Raw genomic sequence first — 19800 nt, forward strand, 5'->3', positions numbered from 1 at the left:
TACCTAATTTTAGATGAATTTTAATAAAACTGCAATATTTTGTAAACGATATGGAAGATAAATCATTTAGCAAAGGAATTAATGAATATTTTTGAATTAAAGTAGTTTTGTAAAAATAAATGTTTCATTTGAAAGTGTACCTACCTCTTCTTGTTTGATAATGAAAAATAAATTTAAAGGATAGAAATTTTACTTATGGATGGAAGTTTCATTTTAGGGAAAAATGATGTATATAAATCTATTTATTGACCACAAAATAAAATAGATTTGTTAACTTACTTTTAAATCTATTGACATTATTATTGAAGTTCTTACCTTTATTGCAATAATGAAAATAAATTATCTTTATTAGATTTTTATATTATTTCCTTAAGATGTTCTAGTAAAGATTTTAAGGTATTAACTTTTTTAACAAGCCTTCTATTTTGTTGTTGCAACATTTTGATTTGTTTGTTTTTCTTTTGAAATAATTTGTTTACTACCACTTTATATTCCTGATCTCTGTTAGATGATTCTTGTTCAACACACCAATGTCTTCGCTTTTTCAATGAAGGATCTTTCTAAGGTAGTTAGTTTCCTCTAGAATTTCTACTGGAGTCTTTATGGTAGTAGATTCACTCGTTGTTATAATTATATTTTCACTTTTAGAGCCTGTTGTTTTGTCTGAGACAGTTTCTTTTTTTACTGAAAATTTTCTAGTTTTAACTTGCTTAATTAAACAGTTTGGAAAATCGAAAATGCCTGGCACAGCATCTTTTTTCGAGTTGTTTTTTGAACTCCATCCGCTAGTAATAAACGAATCCTCCGTGAAATGCTTGGAGCAAATGTTAGAACTATTTGATGGTTTAAAGTTTTCACGGTGCATCGCTCTAATCCATTTTTTTGCAATGATGAATCTTTATTAGTTTTTAAAGTAATTATAAAATAAAAATTCATATGTGAGAGAGACTCTCACATATGTGAGAGTGGAGAGTGTAAAAAGACTCTCATATGTGTCTATTTTAAACACTTTGGATGCTAAATGGGTGCTAAATTTCTGGTAGGTTTTCCAAGTTTAATTTAGGAATTTTTTTTACCCATTAAATGATATATCTGCCCCTTTTTGTGTCGCTGCGTACAATTAAGTGCACTGAAAGATATGATAATTTATAAAAAAAAAATAATGTAACGAAAAAGTTTTAAATTGGAACTTAACACTTATAAAAATGTTGCAAATACCTATAAGCACTTCTAGTTTCTAACGTTCTCTGCCATAAACTGACGTCACGCATAGCTGCGCAAAGCAATTTATGTTTGCTTCACTCTTCGAAACGGGAAGTATAGCATACAGCGTGTCTATAAGGTTTAATGGTCTACGGGCCATTGTAACTCGGTTCTCTAAACGTTTTGAATAGTTTTGCGTGATTGCCCACTAATAACTCAGCAGAACAACCCGTAGCAGACTGCTTACATTTACAAATATGCACCTAAAATAAATATTGTTTTAAAACATGGAACTAGTTTAGATTACTTACTTCATCTGGGCAACGTATCTTTGCCCATCTTTGGGTACTTCTCTAGACGAAACGTACGAATCACCAGCATCTCTGCGACGTTTTCTAATATTCTGCTTCCACTTTTCAATGTTAAGGTTTCGTGTTTTCCCTCTGTTAATTTGGGTAATCACTGACTTGTTTATACTAACATCCATTTTAGCTCGCAATGACAAATTACAAGATTGAAAACGTTGGCTTATAAAACACGTGCAGAAAATTTGGCGCGAAACACGACCCACTATAACACATGCAACGTTGTTACATCGAAAGTTGAAGGTTCACTAATGTTCAAACTACCAAAACAGACAAGTTAAGTCTCAGAATATTCCCCACAGTCAGCAGTACATTATTTTGCACATATAGAGCGTTGTTTCATGGAAAACCAACATATGAAAGTATTGGCGGTTACAATGTTGTTCCAGCATAGCATTCAATTAACGAATAACTTTAATTTTAAATATGGTATTGTTTCTCGCCACATATCTATTCATTTGATTAATGATTTCTATTAGTTTAATGAGACTAAAAATCGCAAGTGGAGGGGTAGCCCAACTTAGATATTTTCAGTCGCGATAATATGATATATTTTATAAAATGTATCTGTCTGCGTGAGCCGATCATGCGTAGCAGTGTCGCCCATATAAACAGCGCAGCGCGGCTATATTATTATATAGGTAGAACAAATCCACCGTTGCAATCCTATCGGTGTTGATAGGTCACGACAAGGCTAAAGGTACTAAATATGCATGCCATGGGTTCTTTCTAGCTGGCGATTTTTATTTGAATTTGAATTTATATTATAAAAAAATAAGGTAATGCCAAAGCGTATCAGAAATAGTGATGAAGGAGTGTCCTTCAATTATATAGAACATAAGTAAAGAGTCTTTATATTCTTGGAGCCTTGATACATATTTTTATCGCAAATTCATAAACATGTCAAAATATTTTAATCATAATTGTTGTGTTGCTATTGACATTCAACATATTAGAAAACAGTATTCTTCCATTTTTAAGACACTGTCATATTTAGAGTTTAATAATCAGTAATGTATCACTAGAAAAGGCTGTAAGTCACTAGTACAATTATTCAAAAACTGTTTATTCTGTAAAATTTAGTTCATTTAATGTCAAAGCATGTATTCGCGTTAATTCCTTCTCTATGTTGATCTAATTGGTAGACAAAAAATAGTAATCAGATTCTAGTTCCTTAACATTCGTCCCTGCATAATTAAAACAACTATCATACCATGCTTCATACATGTGGAAAAAAATGTTATTTTGGTTACATAATATTAAAGTTACTATTTAAAATTTTAAGGCTATGGCTCACCCACACCTTAGTCAAGCTCTCCTGGGCGCGACTGCAGCTTCTACATCTACTGCTACAACTACGATAACGGTATCAAGCGGAGGGAGCAGTAAAGACCACCAGACGATGTCGACGGCAGCAGGTCAGACAAGTAACACATCGCTTATTAAAAGCCTTCTGGCGACAAAGGTAAACGATTGCATGTCAACAGTGAGCATGAGGACTGCAACAGACTGTCAAAATGTAGCTCAGGTAACACACTAATACCACTAGCAATTATTTGTTTTTCACAAGTGTAGATGTTTTAACAAATCAATAATAAACTCGTTTTAAACCAACTACAGCCACCACCAGAAACGGCCCAGAGACTGAGTTGATAACTTTCAAAAATCTGTATAATTAGTCATGACGCTCAATCACGGATCGTCTATCACAACTACTAATAAAGGCAAATGTAGACAAAATTAACAACCAAAAAACGTTTTAAAGACATTTAAAAAAATAGGATGTACACTGTAATAGGTCCAGAACAACAAAGCTCTGATTCAAACCAACTATGTTTTGTGGTACTGAAAGGACCAAAAAGTGATTTTAGGCGATAATAAGCTGGTCGTAACACGATAACAATACGACGACAGCGTTGCTCATTATGACGAGCGTCAGTTGGGTGACTTCTATATCGTCGGCTGTATGCAATAGTGACACAACACAAAAATTGCTAATTTTTCAAAACAGGGGATTAAAGTTTGTGTGCCAATAATTTTGTCTTTTTGTCCAATTTTAGTTTATTTGGGAAAGCGTTAGATAGCCATTAATGAATTGGAACACAGACTTTTAAATTCAACCCTTATTTTGAGTTGTGTCACTATTGCACATCAACATTTTGTCTTTCAAGACTAATTAAGGCAAAGACAAAACTGGCATTTTTTTTTGTTATTCCTATCAACTGAAATAAAGGTTCAATAAAGAATACTACAAGTTACTTAAATGAGAAAATGTGTTTAGTAACAACTACAAGAAGAACAAAATATAAAAAGTATATATTAATAATAATAGGAAAAGTTATGATTAACAATGCTTTAAATGTCGGTAGAAATCAGCGTGAATTGGTGGAATACTCTAGTCTTCACAAAGGCTAGTAAAGTCTTTTCTAGTTCTATAATATCCATGCTTTCTAGACCTTTTCTTGTTTTTTTTTCTTGGTGGTACCAACTGATCTGTACTCCTCTTGTGCAAATAGAGTTTTAAAATAGTAGTCAGTACCAGAGGAGACGTTTTTTACTTGAATTTCACAAACATCGTTGAAATAAAAAGTATTTCCTTGGACATATTCATTGAAAATTGTTGCTGTTTTTGTATTTACCTTTTTCAGGTCCAAAAAATCATTATGACAATTCGTATACTTCGAATGGTTGTTTGCAACGAGCAGTTCGGATTAGCATAATGTAATGAGTCGGTAGATAAATAGGTCCTCCTTTTAAAGCTTTAGTGATATTTCTTTCTATTAAAGGGCGGCAGCTGTCACTCCCATTTTGAGTATGACGGACAACTAAATAGCGATTAGTTATAGAAGAAATTTTAAAATGGTTTACAGCGTACTGATACATTGAAATTAAGTACTTGTTTTTTCCTTTGCCACCACAATTGTCTGAGTAAAATATGAATTTCAAATAGACCGAATCGGTTTCTATAGATGTTTGTTCCAAATACATCAGCAAGCACGAACCAATTTATATGGCACCTTTACTGCCTTCTCCTTCGTGCCTAATATAGCTGTGCGTATTTCCCAGTCCCTTTTTCTGAAGTTCACTTATAGAAAAATGTTGATAGCTTAGATTTATAATAGAAAGCGGAAACGTCCCCTTTTGATGGCGGTAGAGCAGCTGGTAGGTCAAACCAAGAACTTTTTGTAATTTAGTTACATTCTCTTTGTCAAGTGTTTTTAGCTCCCAGCTTAAGTTTTTCTATTATAAGCATCTTTTCTTTACTGCTCGAATTTTTGTATTTTTCACAATACTGACATGGATCTTTTTTGGGAAAAAAAGAATGCATAGTTAAATATATAATTAAAAAGTTTACAATATAAACAAATTTTCACAAATCCATCATTGTATCTTTGGCAATCAGCTTTATAATCATTGTACAGATCTGTCAATGTTTTGCCTCCTTCTATATATTTTTTTGAGGTACTACTTCGACAATAGTGTTACTTTTATCTGCATATCGATATGTTGCTTTAATTAGAATAATATGACTTCGTTGTTAATTTATATTACTCATTGACCAATATTTTTCAAAGATTTGTGTTCTTTCTTGTAACGTGAATTTTTCATCACATTTCAGTCTACATGGATTGCAAATGGACCTAACTGCGAACCTGAACAAGATTACTGTTAACATTGGTGTATTTTTTGCTTGAATTTCTAAGAAACTTTCTGACATTTCTTTTCCATTGGTCCGGACTAGCCTTCCTTTTCCTATATTTAGGTTTATTAATCGTCACGTCTTCTGGTACTTCAGTTTCCACATTTTCATCAGAGACCTCTGTAAATGTAGACAATATATCATCATCATCATCATTCACGTAATGAGGGTCCGCATCAGAATAAAATGGGTTTATTTTTTGTTTAAACCGGTAGATGTAATCAAAAACACGCCTAAAGTTTTCTACTAATTCGATTGTTTAGAATTATAAATTTTAATAATACGGGTATTATTACTTACGTTACGATAAACAATAAATTTATTCCTTTTATTTAATGTGACACTACTCCAAAATTCTCACTGATACAGTTTGAAAATATCTAAAATTGTCTGCTATAGTGGCACACCTCAAAAGTGCCGGTATTGCATGGAAACTTGATATCGACAGGGTTCGACTTTCACTGCACAACTAAAAAGGGCCAGTACTGCAAGAAACAATTTATCTCAACCGACAACATGCCATAGCGACACTAGTGACGTCTAGCGGACATTTTTGCTTATTATTGTGCCAGTTTTGCAGGTCATATATATGGCTTTTTCAAGCTCTCTGGTGATGTTAACTCAATTTTGTCAATGTTTGAGTTAAGCCACTATTGCGTACAGCCGACGATATATTCTATAGACTCAACTTTAATTCAACAAAAAAAAAAGAAATACTGAATGTTACGAAACTACTAAGATAAATGGGCACCAATAAGTCTTAAGAGATTTATAAAAGACTCAAATTACGGTATTAAATCGTATATCAATTCATTACATAAACCAAACTATGAAGATTAAAATGCTTACCCATATAATGTAGAAAAAATAGTCAATAAAATAAAATTATAAAAAATAATAAACTTAAAAAAAGCTGTATTTATTAATTACTGTTAAAATTGGGTTTATATTCTTCGGGTACCTGTCCGTTCCGAACGTTGGCGATCATTCTGGCTATAATGACTTAGGTGGTTGCTATACGGAATAGCTGTGTTGAGGTCTTTCTATACCATGCTCTCAGGTTAGCAAGCCAGCATATTCTTTTTCGTTCTAGGGCCCTTTTTTCTTCAATTTTAACTTGAAAAATGCATTGGAGTAGCTCGTATCTGCATTGATTTCTCATTATATGTCCCAAGTACTGGAGCTTACGGCCCTCCACGACGTTGATCGAATCTCTTCATTGGTGACTTTGTCTGTCCATATTATTTTCAGGATCCTTCTTTATAACCACATCTCAAAAGCCTGAAGTTTTGATAGAGTTTCTGCCTTCAATGTCCACGTTTATACTCCGTACAGAAGGACTGAGTACACGTAACATTTAAGGAGCCTTATTTTTGTTTCTAGGGTGAGGTCATGGCTCTTGAACACTGAGCTCATAGTCACGCACTTTTTGCCTTTCCGATGCGACATTTAATACCTTGGGTATTGTCCCGCCACTCCTTGATTATAGTTCTTAAGTAGTTGTACTGATGATCATTAGCTTGGTTTTGCTGGTATTTATATCCAGTCCATGTGTTCTACTTGTTTCCGTTATTTTGTTCATTAAATTTTGCAGCCCTTATATGGTATTGGAAAACACTATTGTATCATCTGCATACTGCAAGTTATTGAGCTTGACTCCATTTATTGAGATGCCTTCATCAATATCTTTTAGAGCCTCGTCAAAAATGTGCTCTGAGTACAGACTGAATATTAGTGGTGAAATTATGCACTCCTGTCTCACTCCCCTTAAGATTTTGACCATTTGGAATCACCGCTGATTGATTCCAATACAGGTTAGCTATTATTTTTAGGTCTCTTCGGTTAATCTCTGTCCTCTTCAGCACTTCCATCATTTGTTCATGCCTGACTCTATCGAAAGCCTTCTTGTAGTCAATCAGGCATGCAAAAACATTATAGCTGACATCTCTACATTTCTGAAACAATACCTGCACGCTAAATAAAGCTTTCCTCGTACCAACGGCGTTCACAAATCCAAACTGATCGGGCCCAATTTGTTCCTCGCCTTTCCGGTAAATTCTTTTGTGGATGACTTTTAAAAACAGCTTCAGCAGATGGCTCATTAGGCTTATGGTCCTATAGTCTTCACAAACTTTTGCTCCTGGTTTTTTGGGGAATGGCACGAACTCCGATTTGAGCCACTTTACGGGTATTTTTCCTGCCTTGTATATTTCATTCAATATTTCAGTTATTATTTTTATTTGTTCTGCATCTAATAGCTATATATAGACAACAATAAATTAGTGTCTAAATAAATTGTGTTCACGCGATTCGATAAAAATATGACGATTCTTAAAAAAAATTATACCCGAGAAATGAGGTATATGAACCACAATCGTTCGATCGAAAAGCTTTTAGGTTCGTAAATTACACAAGTAATATACTCAATAAATAAATTAACTTTATGATTATATGTAACTTCATAATAAACGAAATAAATGAAAATTTAGTCGTAAAATGTCTTTTCGCAGTTAACTCGAAATTACCAGTTCAATAAACTCAAACTCGTTCACCTTAGAGGCCATGTGTCTTGAAGCGAGACTCTCACAAAAAAGTAGGTACGAAATCTAATCTTATCTGGTCAACCCAGATAAAACAATGATACAGGAGAGTTGATGACGTGGTAATGAGGACAGATTCTGAATGCGATCCCATGATAAAACTCTACAAAGATAATTCTATATTTTCGTGATCAACGTAGTTGAACGTAATATAAACATTCCACGAGATAGTATAGGCATATATATATATATATATATATATATATATATATATATATATATATATATATATAGTGGTACAACACAATCAAAATTTAAGGGCAGTTATGATTAGAAAACTGAAAACGCTGCAGTGTTAACAACAGTCTTAAGGAAGAATATCACTACTGAACTGTGATGAACAGATATCAAAGAAAGAAAAGAAGATAAATATATAATAGAAAGCAATGGCAAGGGATGAAGAACTGATGTCCATCTCAATATTTTAGTTTATCAGTTCATTTTAGTGGCACAATTGCCATTTGGTTGAAGGATCTTGTTATCTATAAAATTATAATGAAAAATAGTGACACAATTCTTAAAAATATTTAAGAAATGGAAAGACAAGAAACATTTAGTTGGATAGTCTATTGAATGGCTAGAATTAATAGGTGAACTTGCTAGACACAGCTTAGATAATTCTTTGTTGTACTGTTAAGTGTCAGCGACAAACATACTGTTGATCGTTTGAAGATCAAGAAGGGTAACAGCTCATAGTTTCTGGTGCAATCAATAAATGTTGTTGTTAAAACGTCTATCACTTTTGTCATAATAAATTAACATGTTTATGTCCGTGTAAAAAGTGTCAATTATTACTAGGGTAACGTGAAAATTTCTACAGTACGTTCTGTCAAAGTTCCGACACAAAAGTGCTATTCAAAAAGTTTTTCAGCGTATCGATCTGCTATTGCCATAATCTCTTCATTCAATCCAAAACATTTTCGAATTAGAGTTATAAAGATTTCGGAATAGATCAAAGTTATTGAGAGAAGAAAGGTTAAGATAGTTTAACCAAAATTGTCTTACTCCCAGAATTTTTTCATTTTTTTTTCATTTTTTACGTTCTATGTAAAAATTTCGAAAAATTCACACGCACAGATGAGGCTTTTACTAAATATGTCTATTTTTTTATAGACCCATAGGTTGAGTGTCCATAACCTAAGAAACTGTTTTTAGGGGCTTTTGGAGATTTTCCCGATTTTATAGGCTTCAAAATAAATCAAATCAAGGTTTTTATAAGTTATATATAATTTGAAGTAACTAAGTCCTTTAGGGCATTCAAAAATTGGGCGAAACACCTTTAAACCCCCAAAAAACTATGTTGCAACCATCTCCAAAAAAGTTTTGTTTTTGTCCATGTCCACATGGACATGTTTTGTTTTTCTTCCATGAAAAAAAAAATTTATTTTTTGGTTATGTACACTCTACCTACAGGTCTATAGAAAATAGATAAGTTTTGTAAAAGCCTCGACCGTGCATATGAATTTTTTGAAATGTTTAAATTGAGTGCAACCCACTGAAAAAAAAAAATTAATAAAAACGAAGAAATGAAGTTTTTGGGAGAAGGGGGAGGGGCTGGCTTGCTAAAATTGTGCTGAGTCTTATGTTTTAATGATATAAAACGTAAAAAAAAAATGAAAAAATTAATTCAGCTTGTATCGATCTCAAAAAATATGAACAACCTCGGAAAAACACTTAAAAAAAAACCTTGAAAAACCTTTTTCACCCATTTTAATTTTTCTAGTGTAATTGCTTTCTTTCTATTTACGATGTCTTTCTCCAATTTTTTGGTACTGAAAAAATCCTTTTTTTTCCATTTTATGAGTACAAAATTTAGGCTCCTTTTTCTTTCAGATGTTTATTACGTTTATCTAGTCGTCTGCCACAAATATATTTTCGTGATATTTTTTTTCCTTGTCAATGACACCAAAATTATGATCACAAGTTGAAAAACTGTGTCCAGACACAAAAAATTTTAGATTTATTTCATTTACATGGCTTCTTTGCATTTCATTAAGAAGACCTAAAAGACTTTTATATTCCCATTTTGTTCTCCACAACTATCAAAATATAAATTTAGGATGGATGTTGTTTCAGGCAAAAAAAATATACTTGATCAAACATGACATAATCTCTTGAGCACTACGCGAAACAACACTTTCAGTCCATAGAAACATATGCCCAATGTTTTCAACTTCATTATGTACACACAAATTTAAAACCCACATCTGTCGTTTGTAATAACTTACAGATGTAGACAGAACTGGCACTGGCAAGGTTCTCTGTAGACCAAATCTGCAACATGTTTTTCTTCTTTTTTTTGCTGCTTCAATTTCTTTCTTCTTTAATTGCTTCACAACTTCTGTTTTTTTTTTGGTGTAGGTTCCTTTTTACTTCTATCTTAGTCTTCCCTTTCCTTTCATTTAATGTTTTGAGCAAAGTTTTAAAATAGTCGCATTTTTGACATATGTCCTTTTGTGGCCTATGAAACGATAGATTAAAGAATAATTAAAAGTATCTCTAAGGACAAAAATAGACAATGGCTTCTTTTCCACAACTTCACAAGATTTTTTATATCCATTATACATTAAGGCCATGTTTAAATTTGGAGACAAATATTTTTTACTTGTGTGATGCCTACAATGTGATTCATAATTCATATACTGTAAATTTGTTAATAAACTCCATTAGGTACTCTGCATCATCTCTATTCCTCTTATTATGTGGTGCATGTTTACCACGTTTATCCGAAATGGGAGTTCCCATATATGCTTTTCTGTTTAGAGCATTTGTTATTTTGCCATCGCTAACATCTAAGACGTTTTTGAAAAATTCTTTACATACTTTGTGGTCATTTTCATTTTGATCTTGTAATCTGTAACTCGTCGTCTTCTGTTTTCTTGATGTTTCCTTCTTTGTATATTTTCTTTTTGCAGGTTCAACAGTAATTTGATCAGAAAGAAAAGCCCAAAAACTTACATTGGTCAAACAGGTAGAAATTTTAATAAACGAATAGCAGAACATAAAAGGGCTTTCAATAATATAAAAACAGATTCTACATACGCACTAGATCTAGATCATAATCATTCTTTTAATGACGAAGTTAAAATTCTACACATTCAAAATAAAGGCCTTAAGCTATCTTTGTTAGAATCTATGGAAATCAACAAATTAAAAAACACAGATATAATTCTGAATGACCAGCTTGAGACAAACAGTTCTCCCCTCCTCAACCTATTTCATTAGAGACTATAAAGTGTAAATCCATGCCAAAAACAGATCACTTGAGAAAGGCAATCAGCCGAAACAGCTGTAGTGATAAGAATTTAAAATAAATTTTGTGGAAGTTTTGAAAACAAAGTTTTCAGTGTTTTATTGTTACAGAAAGAAAAGCATCTTTGGATATCCAATGAAGCGAATAAAAATACTGAAATATTTGCTGTTGACGGTATTCACTTATTTTATCCGAGCAACTTAAATGGCAAGTTCTACAGCAACTTCCTGGTTTGCATACTTTTGGACAAACAGTCTTACCTTTATTTGAAACATGTTGTTCCTCCTTCATAACTTCGTCAACTAAGGATTTGACTTCCGTTTTCGAGTCCTAAAGGAATCAGTTACTTCAAATTATATATAATCTATAAAAAAGCCATGATTTGGTCTATTTTGAAGTATAATATAAAGTAAAATAAGAAAAATCCCCAAAACCCCCTAAAAACAGTTTTTAGGGTTTTTGAAAGTAGTGCACCTTACCGAAAAATCTGAACAAAATCAGAAATGTAATTTTTGATATAATACGGAAAATAAAAAAAAATCCTGAAAAAAGTTATACTCTTTTTTCGAAAAAAAAAAAGAAAAATTGCATTTTTAGATTATATATATTCAAGCTACGGGTCTCTAAAAAATAGACAAGTTTTGTAAAAACCTCGACCATGCATGTGAATTTTTTGAAATGTTTAAATTGAGTGCAACCCACTAAAAAAAATAAAAACGAAAAAATGAAGTTTTTGGGGGAAGGGGGACGATTTGACGGACTAAAACTGTGCTGAGTCTTATTCTCTAATCACATAGAACCTAAAAAAAAATGAAAAAAAATTGAATTCTGGGAGTGAGAGCATTTTGCCTATCTTAACGGGTGATACCGTTCGTGAAATAATGAACATATTAGAATAAACAATTCCATCCCCAATCAAAGTAATCTCTTTATAATTCCAAAAACACCAGCTTTTACATTTGTATCCGATATAATCATCTTACCGATACCTTCTAAGAGACAAATCTACCAATTTTTACCTAATGCTTTCAGTTGCTTTGATTCAGGTATAAAGTGGCACGAATAATTTTGAAACTTCCATCAAAGGATTCTCTTTATAACTCGAAAAGCATCAGCTTTTACACATACAGCTGGTATAATTGTTTTACGACAGTGTCCAAGGTGCAGGTCCATTAATTTCTACCAACTTCTTTCAGTTGCTTTGATTCATGTATAAAGTTTCATAAACCCACGTTTCTTCCTTTATAACAAATAGCAGTTTCAGTAAATTGAGCCGAGAACATTTCATCTTACCCTCTTACATTAATCCAAAATGATTAACAAAATGTTTGAAAATTTATATTTTTATGATTATTCTAAATTTTATTCGTTTTTATATTGTAAAGTACATATTTGAGGTGTTAATAAATTGTCCTATTATACAAATGTTAATATTCTTTTTATTGAAATATACCACATCAACCATAATAGGTTATTAGTGGTAACAGTTGTGATTTGCACTATAAAATATAAATAAATATACAATACAATATACAATAATCTTTAAAAATTTGGTCATATAGGATGCTTTGGCAAGAGCATTTCCTTCATTTGGTCCAATGGTCCAAAAGGGGATAATTTCGTGTTTATGCACGATAATGTACAGGGTATCACTACCCTAGAATGGCCAGCCTGTAGCCTCGATTTTAATAACAACAAGAACCTTTTGGGATGGAACTACAGTGTAAAGGTAGAAGTGGACTAGTTCTGCCAGAAAGTCTTGTTCAGAACATGCATCCATTCCAAGACGAATATAGGAGGAACTTACTTTCTTAAACTAAAATTAGATTATCACAGATGCTACATCATTCTCTTTGCCTTTATTCCTATTCGGAGTCGGCTTCCCCATTTACATTTCTCCACAAGTCTTTATCTTGGGTCATACCAATATTAATCTCTTTTACCGACATCCTGCCTAAGCTTTTCTTCGCAGATATTCTTTGGTCTTCCTCTACTGCTCCTCCCAGGAACTGCCAGACTAACAATTTTTCGTGTTGGGTGATTAACGCCTCAACCATTGAACATGGCGCAGCTATATTTACTAATGCTCTTTTATTTTGGCATCAGTAGCAAACCCCCAGACATCCCCTAATATAATATTTCTTAATTTTATTGTTTTTTGTCTCTATACTCATCCATCCATTCTACTGAGTTTTAAACTATTTTCTTTAATAGATTACTTCCACTGTTCCAATGTTTGTTCTAAATCGCTTTCAGTGTTTCCTACAAGCACTACATTATCACCATACATTAAGCACTAAGTACTGCACAATAAGTGTCCCCTTCAATTTCAGTTAAATTGCGAGCTTCCAGCACTTTATGAAATCCATGGCTCTTTCGTTGGTTTGCTTTAGGTCTTCTTGGATGCAGGTTTGTTGTAGGTGTTTACACACCAGCAGATGATGATTGGTTTGTACAGCGTCACAGTCACACAGATCATTTTCAGCGTTGTCCCACCTTTTCAGATTGTACTTTCAGCAATTTAGAGATTTCCACATGGAGAAAGGTAAGTTTTTCCGACAGGTAGTTCCTCCCTATCGTTCTGACTTCAAAGTTCCCTCTTCCGTCCACTTGGCGAGGTTTCTCCAGCTGTTTTGTGTGACAAGGATGCTGCGGCGTGACTTCAGTCGGCCGAGTTTTTCGGCTTGATCATGCAGGGGCTGATTTAAAGATTTGGTGGAGCTAAAGATTTAAAAATTTAGAGCAGTGTCCACCTGTGAGGCATGTGTTGAGAGGTGTTGAGTGTCCTAAGACTGGTACTCGGATACTGAGGAACTTAGTGCTGAGCTGCGAAAGGACATGTGGATGAGTATCCCAAGTTAAACTTTCAGGATATTATGCTAAGAAATTAATTAGTAATTTTAATATTTTTTTTATTTAAAGATGAAATATGTTGATGAACATTTGTTTATTCAGAAATGTTTTGCTGTTCAGTTCATATGTTTCTCATATTCTGTCTTATGTAATCTTTTATTGTCCAAAAGGGCCGGAGGATTTCCACTTTCACTAAATTGAACTAATAAATCACTATTTTTATTTTTCTTTTCAAAACTTGTTTCTTCACAAGAACTAAGAATCTCATGAACAATTAATAATACTTATTGCCAATAATGCATTCCAAAGGGCATCCCAAATGCATTAACTTATGGCAACTGCATAGACAATCTATTTTGTTTAGAATTATTGTATTTTGATAGAAGTGTATTAAACAATGCACAAAAAAAATTACATAGTAAAAATAATCAGACAATTTATTTTCATGCATGATTTTGTACAATTGTTAAATACTAACGATTCTGGATGTCAGTGTGTTAATACTAATAAGAAATATTGACCTTTATAATATAAATATATTTAGTTTTTTTATCGTTCAGCTGTAGGTTATTTTACATCGTTGGGAAAATGTTATTTTGGAATAACATGAAAAATACCCAATCTTGAAAATCTCTGAAAAAAGTGACTGAACTATTTTCCAAAATTATTTGTATTTAATTATGAAAGTAGACACTTCGTAATGACAAGATAAATCTAATAGTCTATAGATGGAACAACAATCTGTAGATAGCAGTCAACAAGGTGACTAGTACACTGTCACTGAAAGGTTTATATATGGTTGCGTGTTAAATGTTGTAAAAAAATAAGAAAAATCGGGAGGCTTTTGCGGTCAAGTGTGAGACAGTGAACTGTACTCTGTATAAAATATGGTTAACTTTAACACAAAATTACCAAACTTAATCGAAAAGTACTAATGTTTCAACTTTACTACTATTTTATTACTCATGTCACAAAGTCGTTTCGAAAATGGTTGAAAATAGGTTAACTTTAGCAATATTTTGTATATTATAATCGACTTTCCATGCTGAAAGTCCAAAATTATCATTTCTGATTTATTCATAATTAAATCAACACTATCGATGGACTGGTTAAAATTATGGGCACATGCGTAGTGGGAGATCACAAGTATTGTGGTACTTTGTGTTACCCAAAGATACACAAATGTTGATCCGTTCAGAATCTCATCAAAGCCATTGTAGAGCGACAGTATTTTTTTATTAGGTCAACCAACTGTTGGCCGATTACATAAAAAACAAAATTATGTATTTGATCCGTTCCCAGAATCTCATCAAGGCCATTGTAGAGCGAAGGTATTTTTTTGTTAGGTCAACCAACTGTTGGCCGATTACATAAAAAACAAAATTATGTATTTCAGATATAATCTATGTTGCTAATAAATAATAACTTTTCTATTCAACACATTGACCGCCTCAAAAGCTCTATTTTTTGCTCCATTTTACGAGTTTTGTTATACCATTCCTGTAATACCATCATATCGCATGATTCAACAGGTAGCTGCCCGACAACAACGACTTCTAGCTCAGCAAGGCCAGCACAGTCTAGATAAGACGTCTATGAAGGAATCACCAAAGAACGTTCGACTGAACGGTGTTAGACAACTGTTTACCGATGCCGAAATCGGGGATCCTTCGGTGTCGTCGACCACACAGTTCACGGATCTGACGAAAGGAAAGAAAGAACCACCCCAGCCACCACCTCCGCCTCTGGCTCCTCTAAGTAACAACCTGAAGGGAGGTAGGACGCAGAGGATCGACAATGAAGATAGCGATTCTCTGGGAAACCACTCTCTGGCGTCCAGTTCAGGAATAGGAACTGTAGGTGAGTAGTTAGCATTGAAAAATATTGATTAAAACTGAATTTAGTGGAAAATTATATCAAAATTTAATTGGTGCCCTCTGTAGTCTTTTCTTCCCTTGGTCCCTAAAAGCCGAAGTTATTTTTTACAAAACTTTCTGAACCTATCAGTATATTTTACTATTAAAGTATAAGTGAATGCTGGAATAACAGCTGTCTCCAGTACATCTTCTTCGATTCTGTTTCGACAACGAAATAATTTATTCCATCATACCCTGTACTATCCTAAGTCCGTTTGCGAGATAAGCTGCTTTTTCATGTAGGTCTTCCACTAGATTTAGTTGGAGTCCCATAGCTTCGAAGAAAATCCTTTAAAAGCTGAATTTTTTTTTTCAAAATTTTCTGGAACTATCAGTATATATCTTACTATTAAATAGTCTACTTTAAATAAATCAAAACTGTTTTGTTTAATATTTTATGATTTCTTTCAAACTGTTACCGTAGCACTATTAGTACGTTTTGTATGGAAAATAGAAAAGCACAGAATGCATAGTCCGAGATCACTTCTTGCACATTGTGCGAATACTGGAACAACAATCTTCTGCATCAGATCTTCGATTCTTTTCATCTGTTTCGACAACGCGATGATTTATTCCATTATACCTTGTATTATCCGAAAACCGGTTCCGCATAAGCTGCTTTTTGATGTAGGTCTTCCACCAGATTTAGCTGGAGTCCCATAGCTGCAAAGAAAATCCTTTAAAAGCTTAAGTTTTTCTTTACAAAATTTTCTGGCACTATCAGTGTATCTTACTATTAAATAGTCTACTTTAAATAAATAAAAACTGTTTTGTTTGATATTTTATGATTTTTTTATTAAACTGTTACTGTATGATAACGCTTTGACGTGAGAGTATGCAAAAGTAAAGTACTTATATAAGTATAAGAATATAAAGTATTAGATATGTATTATATTTGTACATATAACATTAACAAGCAGAAAAGAAATAGCTATATTGGTGCTATTAGTACATTTTGTACGGAAAATGGAAAAGCACAGAATGCATAGTCGGAGATCACATTTCTTGCAAATGCAATTTTGACAATGTGATAATTTATTCCATTATACCTTGTATTATCCGAAAACCGGTTGCGAAATAAGCTGCTTTTTGATGTAGGTCTTCCACTTGAGTTAGCTGGAATCATATATATAGCATTTGAATAAAATGATTTGTTATTTCTTGTCAAAATTCCAGTTGAGTTAGCGTACCTCCAGTCTTTTTATGTAAATCGCATGCATTATTGAGAGCTACCATCTATACAATATACCAAATAAAAATTGGCCACCACCACTTATTACTTCTGATGCTGATTTGATATCGTGCTAAATTCTCATCCAACAAATCAGTATCTTCCATGTTAGAATTATACTGGCTAATAGTATTCGGACATAGGCCGAAGATAATTTTATGCTGAGCTTGGTTGTAGCGTTTTACACTGGATATTGGATAGTTCCATAGACAGTTGAAGATACAGTTAAAGCATACAGTTTATATACGCAGGAATCTAACTCAACAACATTTTTTTTTCAGTATTCGCTTGGGTTTCCTAGCATACAGACGTCTATTATTCCGTGGAAAGCGTGAATCACAAAAACAAAACAAATTAGCTTATCAGTGTAATGACTAATAAGAGTCAACTAATTGACTAAGAGATAAAAATAAATTCATTACCTGCTTTTGATGATCCAGGAACTAATAATAACCAACCAATGTTCACAAACAATGGACTTACTATACAGGCTGTCCCACCTTGCAACACCCAACAAGTATTATATGAAAACAGTCAGCAGACAATACAACCTCAGTGTATCCATATGTATGTATGTCAATTCCCACACAGTATGCAGCATCAACTAGCGAAAAAACCTTAAAAAGAAGAAAAGTGAATGTAACCAATAGACCATCAGAGACAGTAACAAATAACAAATTTAGTCCTCTAAGACATTGAAATTAAAAAAGACATAAATAACATTCCAGCGAACATACAGTAATCAGACCACTAACCAAAAAGGCATTTCAACAGGAAATTCAATATTTAAACATTAGAAAATCTTCTGGTCTGCACAAAATAACACCTAAGATAATAAAGGAACTACCAGATAAAGGAATCATACGGTTTACTCTCATTTTCAATGCCATTCTATGGTCAAATTACTGGCCAAAGCTCTTTAAAACCGCTGAAATAATACTAATTCCAAAAGCAGGAAAAATCCAAATGAGGTTTCATTATATAGACCAATAAGTCTACTACCAATCGCATCCAAAATACTTAAAAGGTTATGGTTACAAAAAATTAACTCAAACCCCAATATGGAGCAATGGATACCCAACCACCAATTTGGCTTTTAAAAAGAACGCTCAACGATACAGCAGGTACACTCCATAAATTCTGCAATAGAAAGCAAACAGTACTGCACAGTTGCCTTTCTAGACGTTAGTCAACCTTTGACAAGGTTTTGCACACGGGCCTGATTTTCAAAATCAAGAAATATCATCTTATCACCTACCTGAAACTGTTAAAATCCTATCTAAGTGGGAGAGAATTCCGAAAAAGAGTGAATGAAAGTAATTCCAATAATTTTCCTATAAAATCTGGTGTCCCACAGGGCAGCGTTCCTGTACTGCTCTATACACAGCAGATCTACCGTCCAATAATGAAACCATCATTGGTACGTTTGCAGATGATGTTGCCATCCTTGCAGTTGACGAAAATTCAACTATAGCATCTAACATTCTACAGGTACAACTGAATGAAATCGAGACGTGGTCAAACAAGTTGAGAATTAAAATGAATGAAACAAAATCAGTTCAAATGACTTTTACCTTGAGAAGAGACCAGATAAATTTATAACATTTCTTTACTTAACTGTACAAATTGATATTTTACTCAATCTAAATTGCTCTTATGAATATATACTTTGTCTCGCTGTTCGGAGTGCTCCCAGAACCCAGTAGATTTTTCTTGGCGGCATTAGAACTTCAGATCGAATCATTGCGTAGTATGTTCGATCAGGGCCGTAGGTCCGATCAAGGGCTTGACATAACAATACTATGATAGGGATAATGTCACATGGGGATAAAGACAATGAGAGTGGCGATTTATTATATTATTATATAAAATATTTATTTTCTTTAAAAATAAAAAAGTGTACTGATACTGCCATAACTAAAAAAAACGAATAATATATCTTCGAATAGATTTATGAGGATAAAAACAATGATATCTTATTTATTTTAAATAATTGTCGTTATTGATAACGTGATGAAAAATTGACTGCTTTAACAATTTACTCTTTTTTTTTAGGTATAGGAGGTGTCTCTTCAACCGAAGACGGCGATAACTCCTTGACGAGTTTTGAAGGTCTACTTAACGGCGTGCCCAACTTGGACAACCCCGCGAACGACGATAGTAATTCCAAAGATTCTGTAAAAAACGTTGCTAGTGAGATATCTATTAATAAACCCCTTAGGTTAGCTGACCTTTTAGAGAAGAAGTTCGAAAAAAGCCCGCCCCTTCTGAACGGCACTATGGGTAAAGATTTAAGACTGGGTGACAAGGCCATGGATTTGGTGGAGAATCACATCGAAAAAGCTTTAAGTAGGGATAGGGAACCGATCCCTGAGAAGCCTGTGAAGATGGAAATTGAAGTAAAAGAAGAACCACTACGGGATATGGTAAATAAAAATGATTTTATTGTATTAAAGTAATAATTAACAGGGAAGATCATTATCATTTTGCGTAATTAAGTACTCTTTAGAAAATAATAAATGTTTAATAATAATAACTGCTAAATATGTTAATTATATTCCTGACGCCTCTCTCTATCATTGGAGATATCTTATTTTCTTCTTATATATCCCAGCTTCTTCTCTTTGTTTCTTTTAATATACTATGCTTTTTTTCTATTTTAATCTTCTTATGTGTCAT

General features: G+C 33.1%; 1 protein-coding gene across 8 annotated transcripts in view; it reads left to right on the top strand.

Annotated features, from left to right (window-relative positions):
* The window catches only part of Bap170 (Brahma associated protein 170kD), a 197610-nt gene that overhangs the window by 135451 nt on the left and 42359 nt on the right, over nucleotides 1-19800 (top strand). For 6 of the 8 annotated variants that reach the window (XM_072543110.1, XM_072543109.1, XM_072543112.1 and 3 more), the window contains exons 10-12: nucleotides 2854-3096; nucleotides 15507-15834; nucleotides 19177-19547. In XM_072543110.1, the coding sequence (XP_072399211.1) occupies nucleotides 2854-3096; nucleotides 15507-15834; nucleotides 19177-19547 (942 nt within the window). The remainder of the gene's footprint in view (nucleotides 1-2853; nucleotides 3097-15506; nucleotides 15835-19176; nucleotides 19548-19800) is intronic. The other 2 variants (XM_072543113.1, XM_072543117.1) reach the window with 1 other exon arrangement.

Source organism: Diabrotica undecimpunctata, chromosome 9, assembly GCF_040954645.1.
Source record: "Diabrotica undecimpunctata isolate CICGRU chromosome 9, icDiaUnde3, whole genome shotgun sequence".
NCBI classification, from domain to species: domain Eukaryota; kingdom Metazoa; phylum Arthropoda; class Insecta; order Coleoptera; family Chrysomelidae; genus Diabrotica; species Diabrotica undecimpunctata.